The 22,773-nt window shown below is 38.4% G+C and overlaps 3 protein-coding genes across 5 annotated transcripts in view; 1 reads left to right on the forward strand and 2 right to left on the reverse strand.

Moving 5' to 3' along the window:
• Positions 1-226: 226 nt before the first annotated feature.
• The window catches only part of LOC149836338 (uncharacterized), a 69,673-nt gene continuing 47,126 nt past the window's right edge, over positions 227-22,773 (reverse strand). Inside the window, exon 4 of one of the 2 annotated variants that reach the window (XM_090009143.1) lies at positions 227-347. In XM_090009143.1, coding sequence (XP_089865269.1) covers positions 344-347 — 4 coding nt within the window. In that variant the 3' untranslated portion in view covers positions 227-343. Of the gene's footprint in view, positions 348-19,815; positions 20,045-22,773 lie in introns of those variants that run through there. The other variant, XM_090009140.1, reaches the window with a different exon arrangement.
• On the forward strand, positions 14,195-19,688 carry LOC149836339 (putative aminotransferase ACS12). Its single transcript, XM_090009138.1, has 4 exons — positions 14,195-14,768; positions 14,875-15,009; positions 18,555-18,715; positions 18,798-19,688. Exons 1-4 carry the CDS (start codon positions 14,319-14,321, stop codon positions 19,651-19,653), a joined length of 1,602 nt encoding a protein of 533 aa, XP_089865264.1. The 5' UTR covers positions 14,195-14,318; the 3' UTR covers positions 19,654-19,688.
• On the reverse strand, positions 21,255-22,659 carry LOC149836340 (uncharacterized). Of its 2 annotated transcripts, XM_090009145.1 has the most exons (3): positions 22,549-22,573; positions 21,553-22,415; positions 21,255-21,459 (listed from the first exon to the last, which is right to left on the reverse strand). In XM_090009145.1, the coding sequence occupies exons 2-3, from the start codon at positions 22,396-22,398 to the stop codon at positions 21,430-21,432; spliced, it is 876 nt and encodes a 291-aa protein (XP_089865271.1). In that variant the 5' UTR covers positions 22,399-22,415; positions 22,549-22,573; the 3' UTR covers positions 21,255-21,429. The 2 variants fall into 2 exon arrangements, with proteins under 2 accessions (XP_089865271.1, XP_089865270.1); XM_090009144.1 differs by having other exon boundaries at positions 21,264-21,459; positions 21,553-22,659.

The raw sequence follows: 22,773 nt of genomic DNA on the forward strand, positions 1-22,773 counted from the left end.
TTTAAAAAAATAAAATAATTTTGTTTGAAATATAAATATCAAGAAAAAATTTCTTGTTATACAATTTATATAACTTGTGTATAAAAATAAAGTACACATAAAAAATATATATACAAAGTAGGTGAAACAAATTTAACACAAGTTATAAGTGAAACAAATTTAACAACCCAATATAATCCTTGCCAAGTTCTAATTAGTTACAAGTAAACATATACAAAGAATTTTGTTTGAAACAACAAGTACGTGAAATAAATTCAACACATAGAGCTAATCCTTGCCAATATTCAAAGCATCATCATCTTCATTGTCTCGATCCGCCCCTCCATTCATGCCTCTACGCTGATCATCTTCAGCATCCTAGAAGAGAACCAAAATGTTAGTATTGATAAACAAAATATAATAAAATAAATTATATGCAATGCACTTAATCTAAGGCAATCAAAGTAACATGGCTGAATAACACATAGACTAGCAATAAAGTGAAGGACATTAACAAAATTCAGAGGTTGTCAAAAAAAATTTATAGTGATGAAATCATGCTTATATGTGTTCTAAGGTTGTCAAAAAACTTTCATAGTGATTCAATCATGCATATATGTGTTATATGGCAGTAAAAAAAAAATCATAGTGATTCAATCATGCATATATATGTTCTAAGGTTGTCAAAAAAAAATTATAGTGATTCAATCATGCATATATGTGTTCTAAGGGTGTAAAAAAATGCATACTGATTCAATCATTTATATATTTGTTCTAAAACTGACAAAAAAAAATCATAATTGTTCAATTATGCCGTTATGTGTTCTAAGGTTGTCAAAAAAATGTCATAGTGATTCAAGCATGCATATATGTTTTTTAAGGCTGTCAAATAAATTTTATAGTGATTCAATCATGAATATATGTGTTCAGAGGTTGTCAATAAAAGTTCATAGTGATTTGATCATGCATATATGTGTTGTAAGGTTGTCCAAAAAATTACATACTGATTCAACCATGCATATATGTGTTCTAAGGTTGTCAAAAAAAATCATAGTGATTCAATCATGCATATATGTGTTTTAAGGGTTTCATAAAAATTTTATAGTGATTCAATCATGCATATATGTGTTCAAAAGATGTCAAAAAATTTTATAGTGATTCAATCATGCATATATGTGTTCTAAGGTTGTCAAAAAAAATCATAGTGATTCAATCATGCATATATGTGTTCTAAGGTTGTCAAATAAAATTTATAGTGATTCAATCATGCATATATGTGTTTTAAGGTTGTCATAAAAATTTATAGTAATTCAATCATGCATATATGTGTTCTAAAGGTGTCAAAAAAATTTATAGTGATTCAATCATGCATATATGTGTTCTAAGGCTGTCAAATAAAATTTATAGTGATTCAATCATACATATATGTGGTCTAAGGTTGTCAAAAAAATTTTATAGTGATTCAATCATGCATATATGTGTTCTACGATTGTAAAAAAAAAATCATTGTGACAAAATCATGCATATATGTGTTCTAAGGCTGTCATAAAAATTGTATAGTGATTCAATCATGCATATATGTGTTCTAAAGGTGTCAAAAAAAATTATAGTGATTCAATCCTGCATATATGTGTTCTAAGGTTGTCAAATAAGATTTCTAGTAATTCAATCATACATATATGTGGTCTAAGGTTGTCAAACAAATTTTATAGTGATTCAATCATGCATATATGTTCTAAGGTTATCAAAAAAAAATTATAGTGATTCAATCATGCATATATATGTTCGAATACTGTCAAAAAAAATTTGTAGTGATTCCATCATGCATATATATGTTCTAAGGTTGTCAAAAAAAATTCATAGTGATGAAATCATGCTTATATGTGTTCTATGGTTGTCAAAAAACTTTCATAGTGATTCAATCATGCATATATGTGTTATAAGGCAGTAAAAAAAATTCATACTCATTCAATCATGCATATATGCGTTCTGAGGTTGTCAACAAAATTTTATACTGATTCAATCATTTGTATATGTGTTATAAGGCTGTCAAAAAAAATTATAGTGATTCAATCATGCATATATGTATTCTAAGGTTGTCAAAAAAATTTATAGTGATTCAATCATGCATACATGTGTTCTAATGCTATCAATAAAATTTCATAGTGATTCAATCATGCATATATGTATTCAATCATGCATATACGTATTAAAATCTAACGACATGAAACTAATGACATGAAACTTTAGATATATATTGAAATAAATGTTATACGTACCTGACGGGCACCAAAGCTCATGTTGAAAGTAGACAAAGTTCTTCTGTCTCGAAAAAAGTTGCACAGCTCATTATGGACAAGGTTGGGAATGACTTCATGTAAAAAGCCATGCATTGTGTCCTGAAGAAGCTGGGGGACACCATCTCAAGAAATAGTAGGGTCAATCGAACGCTAGGAGTTGATGTTGATGGGAGAACTCTGAGAACCCTGGCTGCAGGAGACAACGACTGGTGTGGTGTTTATATTACTCCTAAACTCGAACACACAACCTTTTTTTGGTTCATCGGTTGCAGTCAACCATGCTGCAGGATCAAAAGGCAGATGCTGAGTGGAGTCATCGCTATATCGCTCTACCATTTGTTGCTCGTATGACTCCTATAAAGTAATGATTACAGTATGAATTAATAATTAAAAATTATAATATTTATGATAATGTAATTCATAGTAACTTGTATATTATAATATTTATTAATACAATAAATGCATACCATTGTCGCTCTCACCTTCTCTAATACGAACTCTCCCATGCTCTTACGTTTATGTGTTTCAACAAACGCATCCTTGTAAGGCACATGGTCTCCTTTTTTGGCTTCCTGCAAGGTTAAATGATAAAAAAAATTAATTAGAAAGTATGCAGAAATACTTATAAATTTGATAATATATATTAATGAGTTACCATTTTCTTCTGGTGACTCTCAAAAGTCCTAGAACACTTGTGTGTAGATGGGCATCGAGCACCTTTGCTCGGTTTTGTACAGCCTTTGTTGAGCGGTTTCAAAATCCATGGCTCGCTCACTTGTCGCACATTGCATCCCAATAATCTGACCTGATAGTAGAAGGGTCATGGCCCTTCCACTGCAATGAATCATTTATCCCACCAGCTGCTTTTATTGCTGCAGTCTTCATGTTGTGAAGCATGTCGGCAATCGACTGACAGCCACATTCTACCATACTAGCCTCGCGTCTTGCTTCTCCTTCGCAGTCGCGAAACGATTTGAAGCCTACAAATAATTTCAGAAAGTTAGAACACATGACTATAATAAAAAATTAAATATGAAACACATTAGCTATGATAAACGATTGTATACCATGAATAAGAACCATAATCTGTCCAACACCTCATTCGGGTAATCTTTCTATTGAGCGACCGGTCCTGGAAGATGCTGAACTAGTGACTTTCTAATTTCTCAAATCACTTCTTGTGGCTCCAACCTCGCACTGCATATGAATTGGTACACATTAGCAATCGACTATCGATATACACTTTTTATAAGATAAGTATTGGACAAGTGACAATAAAATACTTGCGGTCGACTATCGATATACGCTATTTGAATGAGTCATCATGTGTCAGACTGAGAAGACTCAACATCCAGCATTGTCTCGTGATGTGTATGAGCAACTGGTGTAGGTGGGTCATGTGCAGGCGAAACATCATCTATAGAACAATGAGTTAGGAATTCACACAATGCACATTTAAACTAATCAAGTATATAATTATTTAAATGATATACCTATCGAAACATTACGTGAAGACGAAGGTTGAGACTGGCTATCACTGAGCTTGGATCTTATAAAGACAATTTACAAGTAACAATTTTTATATCAACATATAAGCAAAAATATAATGAATGCCTATATTTAAATATAATACAAATACATCTACCTAATATTGTCTCACGGCCTCCACTTGGTCCTCGACCACTGTGACCTCCATTAACCATATTCTAACAAATAAAAATGTTATTTGGATCAGTTACATAACTCTTGATCTTAGCATCAACATGACATATACACGAAATGTAAAGATTTAAAGGTCCTACATGAATCAGTTTTATAACTATGCATGAACTGTGCATGTACATGCTAAGTATGCATGGAATGTAACATGATATGCAAGATATATTATGCATGTAGATGGTGCATATGAGAAAGTGATGTGATATATATTACAAGATGTATTTCACTAGCTCGAGTATGCTTCATCATCACTTGTTTGACTTTCATATTCTTTTTTTTTCTCCTTCTCATCTTCGTTGTCTTCTTCTTCATTGAGCGGCCATCCACTTGGTATATCATTTGGATCACACTCTTCTATATGTGTGCCATCGAACAATGAAAATGTGACATGCAGACCATGTGTGACATCGTGACCATAAGAGAAGTCATACATATCATCTGATTGATAGTAATCTCCCTCTTCAACAATCTTGTCTTCATGTAACTGATCATACTCAGGGTATAGTTTAGACTTTACCATGCAAATCACCATCATTCATTTCTAGACTTTACCATGTAAACCGCCCACCATTCATTTCTATCCGACTTCCTTGTATTCGAATATGAAGTATAGTAAACTTGTTGAGCTTGCGATGTTAATATGAATGGTTCATATATTCTAAACCTTTATTTATGATTCACCTCCATAATGCCTGAGGCTTTGTCAACTCTTGTTGTTGTGGGATCAAACCAATGACACTCGAATAAAGTTACTGTGTTATTTATGCCTAAGTAAGTCAACTCCATTATTTCTTCAATAACACCGTAGTAGTCAAGTTTATTTTTACCGTAACTGCTACCCTTGACACATACGCCACTATTTGTCATTGACTTGTTTATACCATAGTCTTTTGTATGAAATCGATAACATTTATGATGTACTTGTTGTAACATTGCACAACTTTGGTCAGACTATTTTGTAAATCACATATTTTTTGGTCATTAACATCACCATGGCAGACCTATAAGCATAAATAATGACTATAAACACGACCAATTAAGTAACATACTGTTGTTTACACAGAAAGAATGCATGTCATCGTCCTTACCAATTCTTTCAACCATGCCCCAAACTTATTTTCACGTTCTTTCTATACTTCTGAATCAGTGAGATGTGGAAGTTCTCTTCGCAACTCCAGATCAAATTGTCTGCACTTAACAAATAATTATATTATTGAACCATGTACGTAGAGAACTTAGTGTAACATATTATGTATAATTACTCGATGTAGGGGTCGATCTTTAAGCAATTAAAAATGATATAGATTTGTGTTGTGTCTTGCTCTCGATCTTCCAAAAGTCTTGACCGACAACTGCTAAAAGCATTCCCAAGTAATTTAAATATCGATAGTTTGTCAGCCATAATAACTTGTTCTTCATCATCATTACGAGGTGGGCAAGTGTAACGTATTGGAATATGAGGCTCAAAGTACATAGATGAGAAATTTGAAATTTCTTCTAAAGTGTACTCCTCATAAATTGAACCCTCCACTCTTGTTTTATCCTAAACCTTTTTTGGAGGTCAAACATGCATCTGTCAACAACATACATCTCGTAATAAAACAAATTTTCAATAGCATTAGAGAGAAAAAGATAAATAAAAATATACCGTTCAAATGGGTACATCCACCGATATTGCACAAGACCACCAACCCTAAGTTTATATGGCAAGTATATGATCACATATTCCATAACGTTGAAAAATGCTGGCAGAAATATATTCTCTAGCTGACAAATAGTAGTGACGAAAGAATTCTAAATTTTTTTTACCTCAATTATTATAACTTCTGATGCACACAATGTTTTAAAAAATCGACTCAACTCGAATAATACCCCCCATATAGGTTTGTCTAACATATCATGGAATGTTAGGGGAATCAACTGTTTCATGATGATATGACAATCATGGCTCTTCAACCCATATAATTGTCATTCGTCTATCTTCACAGCCCAAGCAATGTTAGAGACATATCCATCTGAAAATCTCAACTGTCTTACCCACTGACATACCTGTTTTACTTGATCTGGTCCAAGCACGTACATTGCCTTTGGTTTCAGTATTTTGCCATTGTACTCTTAGAGTTCCAATTCTGGTCTTTTACATATTATTTTTAAATCCATACGGGCCTTCGAATTATCCTTCCATTTTCCTTTGATATTCAATATTACCATATTGAACACATTATCAAACACATTTTTCTCCACATGCATCACATCCAAATTATGTTGTATCAATAAGGTTGATCAATATGGTAGTTCTCAAAATATAGATTTCTTTGTCCAATTGTGATTCTTCTCAAATCTAAGAAAGGGCATCGTACTACGAGCATCTGTCAGTCCATATGGAAAGTATCGCAATCGTCTTAAAATCTCGATGCCCGACAATCGTGCAGGTAGACCTTCTATTTCAACTGTGTCTGCTTGGAACGTATTCCTTTGTCGTCGAAACACATGATCGCTGAGTAGAAATCGATTATGACAATCAAACCAACACGGCTTTCTTCCATGCGTCAATCTAGAAGATTTTGTATCCTCCATGCAGTATGGGCATGCCAACCTCCCATGTGTGCTTCAACCAGATAACATACCATATGTAGAGAAGTCACTAATTATCCATATAACAACAGCCTTCATATTGAAGTTTTGTTTTTTGTGGACATCGTATGTGAGAACACCGTCATTCCACAGTATTTTCAGTTTATCAATCAATGGCCTTAAATATACGTTAAGATTTTGGCCTGAAGACGTTGAACCAGGGATCAATAGAAACAAGAAAAGATTTTGACGCTTCATACACAAGCTTGGAAGAAGGTTGTATGGGGTGACAAATATCGGCCAACACGAGTATGGGGTTGATCTATCCCTAAATAGATTAAATCCATTTGTACATGAACCGAGCCTAACATTTCTCACTTTCATTGCTAAGGTTTGATGAGTACGATCGAAGTGCTTCCAAGCTTCTGCATCAACAGGATGTGTGATCTTGTCTTCATCATGTCAAACTTTATTTATATGTCATCTCATGTGTTTAACTGTCCTCGAAGACATATACAGTCGTTGCAATCTAGGGGTGAGAGGAAAGTAGCAGAGTGACTTGTATGACACTTCTTTTTACCCTGTGCTAGCATTGCTCCTTGTCTTTGGCTTGAACCGAGGATGCCCACATAACGGACATGATCTGCTATTTTCTTGATCTTTGAAATATAACATGCAGTGATTTAGATAAGCATCTATCTTTTGATACCCCATACCTAGAGCGTTGACCATAACCTTCGCACGGTAGAAATTTTATGGCAATTTCTCATCTTTGGGCAACATACTCTTCACAATAGAGCACAGACGGTTAAAACATGATTAGCTCAAATTATACTCTGACTTCAAATTCAGTAGTTGAAGAACTGCAGACAAGATAGTGTGACTCTCGCAACCATTCTACAGTGGCTCATCATCATCTCTAAGTAAGTCATAAAATTTACTAGCTGCATCGTTTGTTGCTTCTTTCTCTACCCAGTTGGTACATCACTAGGACCCATAGCAGAACCTAGTTCTGGTCCTGCGACATCAAATATCAAATTCACATATGGATTATTATGCACCATATCTGCCCGTACATCAAAATTGTTTAAAAAATCTTCACCATGAAGCATCCAATTCTGATAACTACTGACAAAACCCTTTTTGTATAGGTCATGTCTAACGTCATGAGGTTCTACAAATCGATTATTCTTATAAATCGATTATTCTTAAACATCGTGCAGGGGCACCTGATCTGACCGGTGGGATCCACTGTACTGACACTTGTTGTTGCAAATTCAATAAAACTGTCAACACCATCCATATATTCAAGCGACACCTCATTATCAACTATCCTACGGTACATTTATTCATGGTTTGCAGTCATTTTATCCTATGATGTTACGAATATTATCTTAAATAGTTAAAAGAGAATCATAATAATGCTATGATGAAGAAAATATCTAATTTATCATGCGTTGATGGTGAATGTAATGATTTGATACATATATATCACACGATACATTCAATTTAAGCATATTTTTATGATATAATTTCATATGGAATGCAAAATCAAATAAAAAATAACTTCATACAAGCATGGATAGTCATGTCAAACATTGCAATACATTCAATCATTTATATCACAATAATGTCAAGCATGCACCTGCAGTAAACACACTCCAATATCCCGCTAACTATAACCATTACTAGCATGGTCTTCGAACTATAAAAATAGGAGCACTTCTATTTCCATACATTCAAATCATGCTCAGCATGATTTCCAAACTCCAGCAAAACAGTCCTAGATATCCACAACTAAGTGAGTGTGTGAGCAGAAAAGTGTTGCATCCAAGAAAGTAAATAACATGTGATGCACTTGCATCACTTACTCACCACGGGTATTTACTCGATTTGCATACTTTTGGATTTGCATTTTTCTGTTTCTTTTTGCATGGCATTTTAAGTTGCATGCGATGCTTAGCATTAAGCATCGCGCATTTTGCTCTGCTACGCACCTGCAATGCACATTACTCTTGTCGGCTAAAGACAAAGACACAGGAAAAAACAGAAGAAAATAGGCTACCGACCAAAGACAAAGACACAAGGAGGGGGCTTCACCCCACCCTACCTGACGAAAAGGGAACACGACAGGAGGTAGAGCCCCCTCCTCTTGTCAGCAAAAGAACCACTCAGGTAGGGGCTTCACCCTCCCTGCCCGATGAGAAAAGACAACAGCAGGGAGGCAGAGCCTCTGCCGACCGGAGAAACAAAGTGGACAGAGGGTGAAGAGGCTCTGCCCCCTGCCGACTGAAAGAACCACGGACAGGGGGATCTACCCCTTGCCGACCGAATGAAAACAAAGATGGGAGCTCAACCCATTCGTCATCTGATCTTTAACCAAAGACCGAATGAAAACAAAGACCGAATGAAAACAAAGTTATGCATAAGATATCTTTACAAAGTTGAGAGGTACTTAACCGAATCTTTAAACACATTCGTCATCTGATCCATTGACTTAGTACTTTACCAACGCATAAGATATCTTTACAAAGTAGATAGGTACTTAACCAAATTTTGAAAGGCATCCATCATCTAATCCGCTGACTTAATACTTTACCAAACAATGCTTTACGTTTGTACCGCTATACACCATCGTACCAATGATGATACCATTGTCCTTCACATGATATGCTACCATACACATCACTATTATAGCCCAAAACTCATAAAAAATATCTAATGCATGCTCTATGATCCAAAAGTCACCTCATCCAGTCAAAAGGGATTCTTCAAGTCAAAGTGAAACTCAAAGAGGTGATGTGGATGTTGACACTACTCTTTTCCTAATTGAAAAATAAAAAAAAATACATGTCATCTTCCTATTCAAGAAATAAAGAAGAATATAGGTCAAACTGGATGAACACATGACACACAAGGAAAGCTTCTTACAAGAAAAAAAAATGTTTCTTATTTAAGAGAACACTTGTTAGAGGGAGGAAGAGACAAAAGAAGAAAAGATAAGCTACCAAGTCAACAAGGTGGTCTCTATATGGACATGTACCCCTTGTGAAGGAGAAAAGAAAGGAAAGGTTGGGATGTCCCCTACTTTCCTAAATAGAGACTTAGCCACCCCCTCTCTCCTACTTTCTATTTTGTTTTTCTCTTTCTCTCACTTTTTATTTTGTTAAAGTTAGTACAATCATGGTATTGTTATTATTTTACTATTATTATTTTTATGTAGGTTTCCTAATTCCTAATTAGTATTTTGGTAGTTAAAGGGTGTATGGAGTAAATGAGTTAGATTTATTATTTGGATTGAAGCTAAACCCAGACCCAGATCCAAACTCTATATCAAACACTATAAATAATGGTTTGAGGTCCTCCTATATAAGATTATGACATTATTAATTGAAGTTGATTCTCTCTCTCTCTGGGCATCCCTTTCTCTAAACATCTCTCTCTTGTCCTCTTTAGAGGTCCCTGTTGTGAGGATCCCCAGCCATGATATTGTTGGTCTTTCTTTTCCTCTGAAATCATCTAGTTCACGTGATGACCAAGCCTCCATAGGCTGATTAGTCATACCTTTTAAAAAGCCCAAGCTCTTCTGATACCCGGTGAGTGCAATCTTGTTTTCTTGGCAATCCAGCTGGTGTTTCTTCATCGTTGATCAAACACCAATACTTCAAAATGTGTGAAACACTTTCACAACCTGTTGCATACTTGTAAGTGGTCTCTAAACCCTACACATATCCTTTGTCAAGCCTTTGGCCTTTGAGAGAACCTAAAGACCGAAACTGCTCTATACCAAAAACCTTACTTACCATTAAACAAATCTGACATCTTCAAACTGTCAAATGGTTTCTCCAAAAGGTCAGCCCATGTCCTAACCTTTTCTCTTGTCCTAGACATTGTCTCCTAACCCTGAAAAGCTTTGTTGAATCTCTATGACAACCTTTAAACTCGAACTCCCCAAAACAACTTTATTGATTAGGAAAACCCGTGTGGAATTGATCGTTTGACCTCTTCAACTCTCACTTGCCTGCAATCACAGACCTCTAGAGCATGTATCAGACTACTGCACATGTCCCAAGGCAGCCTAAAAACCCATAAACCAAGTTCTCCAAGTCCTAACCCTATATGCATTCCTGAACCTCTCATCGAACTTACTTGATTACACGATTTGTCATAGACCTACAAAGCCTTATCTCCCATAACCTTGCTAATCCTCCAACCATCCACTCATTGTTTCCATAAGGATGCAGACCACAAGGCCCATAATCCATAGGTTTTGACCTAGATCCAGCAAGTCTCGAGTCTGTGAGACTCCACTTGAAGCATTGTTAGTTGCACTCCAGTTTTACCCATCGAGCCCGATTTTGATTCAACAGTCATTGATAGCCCAACGCATGTTGCTCGTTACTATACTTGATGCATTTTTTACTCAATGGTGATCAACCCTACGCTTATCACATTCAAACAAGCTTAGTCTATGACACTCTCCCCCACCCAACCCTTTGATGTATTGTCAAAATTGGTGCAAGTAAAAATAAAATATTTTCTTCAAAATTTTTAGTTTTTCTTCGTACTCATCTTTAGTTCAACTTTACGTCCGAGCTCTCTTTGCACATACGCTGCACATGCGAGCTAACCCACAAACTGGTAGGAATTGATCGCATACATGCTCCTCGTAGCAAGATGTTATGGTGCCAACTCTATCACACACTAGTTTACCCATGTTCCTTAGCCAACTAATCCACAACCTCACACATATGCTTACTATCAATAGAATGTCCTATACCACTCTACCAACAATTTGTTTCTAAGCCCAATTCACCATGCTTCAACTACATACATACGCACACACGAAAGAAAGTGGTTTTGGTACTTGAAACTCATATAAATGAACATTGCCCTCTTCTGTGTCACATTGACGCTTAGGTTTCTTCTGCTTTAAACGTATAACTTATGTGTCATTGTGCCTCATCTTACCTTGAGGCATGTCATATCCCACTCAACCATCGATAATGTCACCATGAATCGTTCTGCTCTGATACCAGTTATCACAAGCAAAATTTTTTCGTCAACTTGTGTGGCATCAGACAACCTAATTTGGCTAGCCTAACTGCCCTATGCCTCACAAAAACTCTTTTACGTTTGTCGATTTAATTATTACATTGTGCACCACCCCATGCACAACTGCCTAAACGGATGTTCAACATCATGCACCACCTCATACGCAATGACCTAGGCTCAAATCATGGCTTCGTGCAACTTTTCTATACGCAATGTCATAAAACACTTTAATGAATGTACAAAAGCATCCATTGTTCGAGTTTCAAAGAGGTGGCAACGCTCATGCTCCTTCGAACCAACCACCCAAATGCAACAACAATGTCATGCCTCCAAGACAACAATGTCATGCCTCCAAGACAACGACATGACCTCCTGAAAGTGTCACCTAAATAGGCATTGTAGATATCTCAACGGATAGGAAAAGGTCATTTCTGACCCTCAACCTTGCGGCTAGTTGATAGTTATATATCATAGTTAGCAACACTACCCAAATCACTTACTGATGCACAGACATTCACTCGCCTAGCCCCGTGTCACCATACGTGATTGTGAATACATAATGTGATCCCTGAAGAATTAGCCCTAACTCATACGCACCTTGTGTATACCAAAAGTTACGTGTGAGATATCTTATCTAAGTCTAGAAGTATTTAACCAAATTTTTAAAGGCATCCATCCTTTGATCTGCTGGCTCAACACTTAATAAAAAAAACTTTATGTTTATGCCACCATACACCATCGTACCAATGATAATACCATTGTCCATTGTATGACTTGCTACCACGGCACTGATAGTTCAATACATATAGCTCGTTACTACACTCGATGCATTTTTCACTCGAGAGCTTGTCACATTACAACAAGCTCGGTCTGACACACATTAACTTAGTTTTAAATATACATTGTCATAATACCCCCGTCACACACAAGAGGGAGAGAGAGCTTATGTGCGTGTTACTGTCATAAACTGTAAAATGATAATACCATATGATGATCCGTACTCCCTATGTCTAAGCTTAGAGATGTGTTGGGCATGGTTTTATTTAATAGGGTAGTAAGTTTAATCATGACAATGTGCCAAAAGATTCAATTTCTAGTTTAGTGAAGAATGAGTGGCTTATAACTCATGAAGATAAGCATGGGTAAAAATATCATGTGGAAAATCCATGTATGTTTACTAAGTTGTTTTGGTACACTACATACACATTATATATGCCACCATACTACACCATGTATTAAAATCATAACCTTTATCTATTCAAATGGTCTTAATAAATGTCTTTTAGCATGGTTCTTTTATTAGAAATCACTTATTGGAACAAGTTGTTTCAATTTAAAGAAGCTTGACTTTTTTAATCATAAAAAAACTTTAGCACTTTAGCGCGTTGGGCCATTGTTTTTGGAAGTTCTTGGCAAACCTGTTTATACACCACAATCATATGATCTGACATATCTTTTTATTAAATAAACTATGTGCATCTTTTATTTACGGGTTGATCCACAAAACACAGTAGAACGTTAAAATTCGGAGTCTACTAGACAGTATGGTAACAGAGATAATAGCATTTCAGTTTTACTAATCCTATATAGCAAGGTTTGCTTCTAGTTATAACCCTTAAATTCTAGGGATGCCTGTGAATGCTTGGATTTGAGATTTTTTTTTTTTTAATGATCAAGAAGAACCCCTGTTGAGAACCGAGTCAGTTAATGGGCCTGCATCCTCCCTGCAACAGTGACCTCATGGACACCCAATTACTGTGGGGAAACCAATTAATTAAAGGCATCCGCACCTGAGGCGAAGGGGAATAAACACCTTCTCCCCAAGCCCGCTGGTGCCACTCGGGTGGGTGCACGACAGACACACTCTAATATTTGAAAAGTGATTGTGGGGGGCTCAGATTGTCTGGTAGGAGCAGCTAGTGCACGACACCTTGTGTGTTGGGACGTTGCAGGTTCAAAACCCAATGGTACAGTTGTATAACGGGTAGGGATTGGGGTAGGGGTCTGCCTGCCCAACCCTAGCTTGCCTTTAAAAAAGAAGAAAGAAGCCATGGTGCATTACATTTACGGCTGGACGTCCTGTCCTCCTGTAAGAAAGCTGTTGAAGAATGTCTCTGGGTTTCTTATGGACGGTCACGAACGACCCAACCCAGCCCTCTCTTGGCCCCATCCTCCCCACGTTACCTCGCCCTTTAAAGAAAATTTATTATTATATTCCAAAAGAAAAGAACAAAAAAGATATTTCTCAAGTCCAAAGAAAAAAACGGTCACCGAACTCGGAGTTGAGTTTTTAAAACAAGTCTTTCCTTTATGTTTTGACACCTTCGCAGTTGGTGACTTTTCTGTTGTTTACCGCGCCTTTAAATGTTAAAGAAGGGCTTTTTTTCGATGAAACTGGCAGGATTACACGACGAGCTTGATCTTGGAATTCAACCCAACAACAAAATTTGAATTTTATTTACTGGTGGTCGATGATAGTGAGACAAGAATAGCGTCGTTGATTGAAGGGGTGGGAACCCGGGTGGGCCCCACCGTTTTTAGGGGTGGAGGATCAGGACAATCACAACACAACACGCAACGAGGGATTTGCACTTCACAAATCGTCCGACGAGGGAGGCTTCGGAAGTTACGACGGGGATTCCGGCGAGGGACCATGGGATTCCGGCCGTAACCTCGCCGGGAAGTCCCTAGATGACACAGGACGGATCCCGGAAGGACGATCGGGAGCGGGAGGAGGGCAGGCGGCGCGGTGGAGTCGTCTCCGGGCGGACGGACATGAGGCTCATCGTCCCGTTGCGGGGCATCGTTCAGGGCCGCGGCGGCCTCTTCCTCGGCTCCGTCATCCCCTTATCCCTCTTCTACTTCCTGCAACTCTACCTCCGCCGGTACCGCTCCCGCCCGCCTCCTCCTCCGTCGCCGCCTCCTCTGCCTCATGGCGCACCGGAAACCTCCTTGCCGCCACCAGCGAGGCTTTCGTCACGGAGCTCCTCCGGCCCGGCCTACATCTCGTATCGGGCCCTTTCCATCAACAAAGCCGGGGACTCGCCTTACTACGCCGGCCTCCGGAGGCATTCGGACGATCCCTACGACCCGAAGACGAATCCTGACGGTGTTATTCAACTGGGCTTGGCGGATAACACGGTATGGAGTCATCTAGTGGTTTGGATTCATACTTGTGGTTCATATTTTGTTAAACAAGCCATTATTTTTGTTTTATTTGTTGTTTACCGGTTTATTGTTTGCGCAGTTGTCTCAGAATCTGGTGCGAGATTGGATTGCTGCTAATGTAGAGTCGTTGAACGGCGCAGATGAAGGGGCACCTCTCAGTATTAGCGGGATTGCTTGCTACCAGAAGTTTGACGGCATTCTGGCGATGAAAAATGTATGAATCATTGATCTATTTTTAGTCCGAAGATGATTTTAGCTCTATTTCGATTTGTATGAGAGTAGATTCTTAGAGTTCATTGATGTTTTTGTCTGTGCAATCTTGCAGAAGTTGTTTTCCATCAGAGTGCCGGGTCTTTGTGATTATTCATATTATAGATTTATAGTTCTTCATATCATAGGTTCAGTCAGTTATTGGAAAGTCCTTTTAATTGCTAGTGCATTTTCTTCTAATGTTTCTATTTCTTCATTTAGATTGCGAATGAGACAAAACTCATTGAGTAATGCCTTTCTTCGAGTCATGAACTGTGACCAAATTGCGGAGATCGATTCATTTACTTTTAATAATCAGAAAGGGGGAAATGTGTCCCTATGGCGAGATGTACCAACTTATCCATGTCTTCATTGTCTAGAAGCATGTGTTCTTCGCAGGACCAACATCATCCTAAGTCCCTCTCAATTGTTTGCTTGTTGTGGTATTGCCTATCTATGATCGGAGCTATCAAGATACTTCTAATGAATGTTAAAGAAGAGTTTAGGTGTCTCGAGAGGTTCACAAATCCCAATCCAATCTGCTTCTTGGATACGATTAGAACTTATCTAGATGGCCTTTTGGGCTGGTCTCCAAGTACTAGACTTTACTCCAGCTTCCACAAAGAATATCTGCTCTGACGGGGTATTTTTTGCATTTGGGGTTTTACTCGATCTGCTTGTCAAGATGAACACTGATGTGGTCCAACTATCAATGCCTGCTGTCTTTGGCAGGCATTGCCTTGAATATAGTCTCCACATGGCATTTGGTTACTCTGTTAGACTAGCCTGTATTGTTTACTGCTTAGACACTTACTATTACTACATTATGGCCTTATTCTCATCCACTCAGAAGCAACCTAAGTTGATTAATTATTGGAACTGATATGTTCTGCGAGTTCATGGGTTCCCAGTAGGCACAATGTTGTGGTTTCTAACAGGTATTATCTGTTAAATGCCCTACTTTTTTTGGGAAACATAAGTTTGCATATGGAATTTTCTCCCCTAATACAGACTGAATATGGTAAAAATACAATGTTGATCCTCTCAGTTTAGATTTATGCCTAGCAGGAAAAAAGTGTCGTTCCTCTCATATTAGATTGGGATCCATATACCAGTACAATTGTTACACTGAATCATACACCTGGCCTCCTGACTTCTATGTAATTTGATAAGTTGTTGATGGACTTCTTATTCCAAGCATAATTGGATTACGTGGTGTTCCTCTTTAGTTGAGGCTGGAGAAACTTTGAGAAATAATAGTATGCAGGTACTTGTGGTTTGAATATCTGGTGTTTTCACTAATTTGATTTTGAAGTAACTAGGTAGTGCTCTTATGTGGAAGTGGTTGCTTGGATGTCACCTATGTTCTCAACTTTTCAGTCAGTGGCGATGTTGGACTAGGGCTGTCAAGTGTCAATGTGTAGGCTCACGGAGAGAGGGTGGGTGGGGAGGCGAGGCGGTGGGGCAGTGTTGCTGTGGTGTTGTTTTGATTTGTTTAGCATAGTTTGAAAATTTAAGGTTGATTATCTGTTTTAAGTCTGTAGGTTTTCATGCTCACTTGTTTGGTTGGCTAAATCACTATATCACAAAATTAGAGTTGCTACATTTCAGTTTCTCTACTTGTTGTTTGATTATTTATGCTTGACAACTGATGTTTCTTTCTATTATTTTAAATAGAATTGCTAATGAAAAAGCTTGCGATTTGAATTTCAGAACAATTGGTTGACAACCGCACCCTGATCACATTCCATCTCTTGATATAGGTTTTGATTGATATATCTGGTAGTTTATCAGAGTGATGCTTGATACTGTGGTTCATTCTCATAATTATTTTTTACAAGTAGATTGACGGTCGGACTGTGACTTCATAGCATGCAAAGCACATTTCGACATATAACCAACTAGGCTTTGTTTGGGAGCTTTGCATTGGAGGGTGCTGGAGGTGCATCGTGTATTCCACGGCGACCTCTATTATTTGGTAAAACTTGTTTTACCAAAACATTGCATTGATGATGTATTTGACAATGCACATTCCATCCCCAACACCATGATTTAACACCCACTGGAAGAGGTGTTTTTTCACAAATCCCTAATCTGCACTCATGGCAGAAGATGCAAAAAAACCTTCCTAGAACATGCAAACATATTGGAGGTTTAACCTGGTTATGGATCTGATCCAATTCAGATGTCGGGTCTGAATATGGGTCAGATGGTCAGGTCAACACAAATCTGGGTTGGATCCAAATACGCAGATATTGTTCAGATTCAAATCAAAGTTTGGTCTTAATTCGCCCTATATATCTTTTCTCACTTGAAATAAAAATATTTACCCACTTTCAGCAGACCCAGTTCCAAAGAGGTCAAAAAAGATATGACCTCTCCAAAACTACACTTCAAAACTAAGTCAAACTCCCAAACAACTTCAAAAAATATTTACCCACTTTGCCTAAAATGCTAAACTTGGAAGCCAACACAAACTCTTTGAAGTCCCAAAACCACTTCAAAACTAAGGCAAACTCCCAAACAACTTGTAGATTTGCTGACTCCATGAAACTTGAACTCCATGTTTTGGCAATGCATGGAAACACTGTTTTGTTCCCAATGCAAGGCTCCCAAACATGGCCTTAATTGTTTCATTTTTACTCTTTTGCATTTGGTTTGTTTATTTCTATCTTTTACAAACTCGAGTGTTTTCCCAAATCTCTTGCATTATAAGTTTTTTTTTCACTTGTCTTAGTAAATTCGTGGCCATGATGTTAATTTTGCTAGCTGTTTCTTAACAAAGCAGTCAATTTTCTTGAGAGATTATGAAGTTTCCAATTACTCTTGTCTTGACTTGTTGTGTGGTCAGTGGCCACCATGTTACTGAATTTTGTTTATGGAAGCAGTAACCTTTTTTGGATCTAAGTGAGTTCTTATGTGATGGAGGATTTGTGAAAGCAAAAGGCACATGATCCATTTTCAGTTTAAATGCAAGATCCATGTTATGATGCTAGTGAAGGAAATTAAAAAATGAGTTACAACAATAGTATGCATAATATATAAGTGTTCATCAGATTGAATCAATTTGATTTCATCCATGACCGGATAATTTCTTATCTGAGAAGACGTGAGAGGCTTTAGATTAGACATTTATTCAGGTTCTTGTAACTTATGCTGTGGGCTTTGTTCCCTGAGGGGTCAGGTTCAAATCCCACAGGGCTACTGAGTAATGTGTAATGATTCTCTTGTTTATGTACTGAATGATGCAGGAAATCGTCCGTGTTCTGAAGTCACTTCTGATAGTTTTCGGTCATTCCATGTATGCGATTCTGATTGTAACTCAACTTAACACCATTGCGTGCTAATCTGGTTGCTAGCGGCTTTTGCTATACAAATTTTAGAAGTTACAACTTGTTGAGGACCCACTTTCCAAGGGCATCTGTTAATTATCTCATAGGTTGCCATTACAAGTGTATGCTGACAGATTATTTCATGATTAAAGATCTTTTTTCTGCTTTGCTTCTGTAGGCTGTCGCTGGATTTATGACTGAGGTCATGAGAAGGCAGGTTTCATTCAACCCATCCCAAATGGTGTTGACAGCTGGTGCCACTCCCGCAATTGAGATATTGAGCTTCTGCCTTGCTGATCCAGGAAACGCATTTCTTGTTCCAGCCCCATACTACCCAGGGTAGCCACCTAATTCTTCTATCAGATAATCCTGTACGCTTATCCTTTGTGTGTTGCCTATTGACAAAACTACTTGGGACCAGTTTTGACAGGGACATAAAGCTGCGAACCGGCATAGAATTGGTACCAGTTCCCTGTCGAAGCAGCGATAATTTCAACATCAACATCTCTGCTTTGGAGCTGGCATTCAACCAGTCGAAAAAGCGTGGGCTGAAGGTTCGTGCAGTTCTGATTTCAAACCCTTCAAACCCAGTTGGTCATGTGCTTAGCAGAAGCACTCTATACGCTTTGCTGGATTTTGCAAGGGAGAAAAACATACATCTGATTTCTGATGAGGTGTTTGCTGGATCTGTGCATGGAGTGGATGAGTTTGTAAGCATCATAGAGATAGTTGATTCAGGAGACTTTGATAAGAGCAGGGTTCACATAATTTACGGGCTATCCAAAGATCTCTGTCTTCCTGGTTTCAGAGTGGGGGTGCTCTATTCTTACAACGATAATGTGTTGGCTGCTGCAACAAGGTTGGCTAGGTTCTCTTCTGTTTCTGCGCCAACCCAACGGTTGCTCATAGCCATGCTTTCAGACTCTAGTTTTGTCTGTAGATTCATCGAGGGGAATCGTAAGAGGCTTAGTGCAATGTACACTGCTTTTGTGGATGGACTGAAGGAGTTGGGCATTGAGTGCACGAAGAGCAGTGGTGGTTTCTATTGTTGGGCTAACATGAGCCGATTGATACGGTCTTATAGCGAAAAAGGGGAGCTCGAGCTGTGGGAGAAGCTCTTAGACATAGGGAAGATCAACGTCACGCCTGGGTCGGCCTGTCACTGTATCGAACCCGGATGGTTTCGTTGCTGTTTCACCATGTTGTCGAAGAATGATTTGCCTGTGGTAATGAAACGGATTAAAAAGGTTTCTGAAAGCTGTAAATTTAGTAGATAAAAAAAAAAGTCGCTAATGAATTTTCTTCCAATTAATGCCGTTCTTTTTCCTCTCCTTTGTTGGATATGCATGGCTTTTTGCTCTCCGTTGTTTTTGAAGAACCTTAGCTGGAACTGATGCACACAGATCACTTCATTAAGATAATATAGTACACAAATCTAATTGCTGCGATGTATGTTTTCTGGTGGGTCCTTTTCTCAGTTAATTTCTTATCATTCTGGTACAACGTCACTAGGGCTACAAGCTGGAACTTTTTTTTTAACACAATACAATAGATGGGGCTTCGAACAAAGTTCTGTTTCCTCGCCTGCTTTTGCCTCCAACCTAAGGTGGTTTACTTGTGTTCACTGGCCGCCTTCTGTATCCGTTTCCAAAAGTGCAGCATACCATTCTATCCTTCACGAAGTCCAGAGGTAATAGTTAATAGAAAAGGCACAAAACAAAGCGAAACAAAGGAGAAAGGCCCTTGCATGCCTGGCTTCTATTAGAGGTTGAAGATGAAAGCATGGAGAAGGGAGGTAAGGCATCTTATTTTGTAGTAGTAGTAAAACTGACGGGGAAATTTTGACAAAAAAATAAAGGATGTATGTGTCACACTACGCTTTGCAGCACGTGATGAGGATTGATATTCTACGCAACAACAAAGGTGGTCAAGAAATCATTTTCCTGCCATGAGCAGTAAGGAGGCGTTTGTTTCAGTCTCTTTCCTATGAAAGTAGACCTCTTTCATAGGAAAGAAGGCATCTTCCCTAAAAGGGGTGAAACAAACATCTTCATAGGAATGTGGTGTGGTCCGCATAATAAATGCAAAAAGGCATTTTTCCTGTCAAAATGGGTTCATACCTTCAGACTTCAGAGATATATCTGAAACAAAGTTGTCTCGAGTCTTTTGACCTTGTCCAAGGATGATGGGTTCAAGGGTTTATATGGATTGGGTCGAAACCAAAGTTACAGAACTCTCCATGAATTCTGAACTATCACAAAGTCTTTACAGGGCATCGAGACTCTCACAAGTCACAACCTTCAAAGCTTCAAGGTCCTATGGAACATTCTAGACTCTTTTCTTTCGTGGAAAGAAGTGACAACAGTACTAAAACCGGGAGTTTAAATTGTTAAAAAGAAAATAAACAAATGAAGGTGAAGAGTGGCAGGAACGTATCATTGGATTAATTGGTTTGAACTTTGAACCACCATCACGTGGTTATACGCCGGAGAGAGAGAGAGAGAGAGAGAGAGAGAGAGAGAGAGAGAGAGAGAGAGAGAGAGAGGTATATTGGGCCTCTCGTATAACGTTAAGGTTTAAGTTGGAGAACTATACAAGGCACGAACAATGTTCAACGCAAAACATGAAGCACAGAGACAAGCAGCAAGTCAAGATAAAAAAAAATATCAACATTAACAGACATGAGGGGTTCATCCAGCAATAGAAGATGACAGGTGCAAATCAAAAAGAGGTCTGCGTATAGGGATTTTGGAACACACCCACTCGAGGGAAGCAATTTTCTTCTGAGAGAGCCACTATAGAGGGAAAGTGCCCATTTTGAGAGGAAATTTGGTTTTTCGCACTTATTATGTGACATCATATATTTCTCATAGACATGTTTGTCTCACTCTTTATAGGAAAGAGGCCCTATTACATATGAAAGAGAGCCCCTTTCATGGGAAAGAGTACGAAACAAAGGCCCCCTAAAGTCTGCTCATGCAACCACGTTTCTCCCTAAACGTGAGAATCAAACACCCTTCGGCCAGAAAAAGTAAGAAGGCATTTGCATCGTTTTACACCTGAAAACCGAACCCATAGTTTATCTATGGAAAAACACTTCAGTTAGAAATAGTGTGAGCACAGGTCTCATGTAATCATCATTCGATTAAATGTACCAAAAGGATTTGAAAGATTACCAGGGAGGAAGGGTGGCTCTTGCTATGAACGGCAGCCAAATTTCTCTTGGGCTTTCCTCTCCTACAACTCATAAATATAAAATCTCCAAGAGTAGGAGGCATCCTTTTCACCTTCACGCAGTTGATCCTGCAGCAGCTCTGCCTTCCCGACCCCGGGCTAGACCCATCAGAGAAGTGATTCTCAACAGCGAAAACCTTTTGGAGAAAACCAGAGTGAGGAGATACGATAGGGAAATGGAATTCAATATAAGAACTATCATCTTCACCACTGCTTGTCCCTTGTCCTGAACTGCTAGAGGTTAAGTAGTCTGTTACCGAGGCAAGATGCTCGACCGGGATCGCATGGGAGATTTCAGACATGGTTGACATGCAATTCACAAGCATGGAGGGAGTAGAACCGGAAAAGCTCTTGATAGGGAGATCGCTTTCGTCGAAAGCAAAAGACTCAAAGTCCAATTCAAACAGTTCATCATCATCTTCATCACCACCATCCTCTTCACAATCTTCATATTTATCATCATCTTCTTCTTCTTCTTCTTCTTCTTCTTCTTCTTCTTCTTCTTCTTCTTCTTCTTCTCTGATAGAAGTCATAGGGCGGACACGAAGAAGAGAATCCATCCTAGCTGGGGAGCAAGCCTTTGGTTTTCCTGGCTGTTCTTCCCATTGAAAAGGAACTGATATCACCAGCTTCCCTGGAGAAGCAGAGGGAGATGGATCAGCAGTAGGTGTTTGGATGTAATTTTTCTTGGGCTGCCCGGGCTTCTCTTCCCATAGGAAAGGGACAGAACCGGGTTCTCCAACTTGCTCTCTGCAGCAGGGTTTGGATAATTTCTTGTTCATTGACATTGATAGTTTGGATCACTCTGCTCATGTCCATGGCAGCAAGGATCAAATATATACAGGAAAGCAGGCAATAGATTGGAAAATTTGGCCATGTCACTGGAGGTTTTGGTAACAAAACTGCTCCCCTTGGCTGATGGAGTAGGGATGAAATACCTGCTGTAGAGATCGTGCCCCCAACCACCCAGCAAGAGAGAGAGAGAGAGAGAGAGAGAGAGAGAGAGAGAGATGGCTGGCATTATTTTAACAAAATATTATAAATTACTTCTCCACATCTCACTTCATTGACCATTAAAGAAAACTTTGAAAAGGTAAAATCTTGAAGGATCTATAATGGTGAACATAAGAATGTAAAATTTCTAGATCAAATCTCATGAAATC

The sequence above is a fragment of the Nuphar pumila genome, chromosome 6, assembly GCF_984573655.1.
Source record: "Nuphar pumila chromosome 6, dmNupPumi1.hap1.1, whole genome shotgun sequence".
Lineage (NCBI taxonomy): Eukaryota > Viridiplantae > Streptophyta > Magnoliopsida > Nymphaeales > Nymphaeaceae > Nuphar > Nuphar pumila.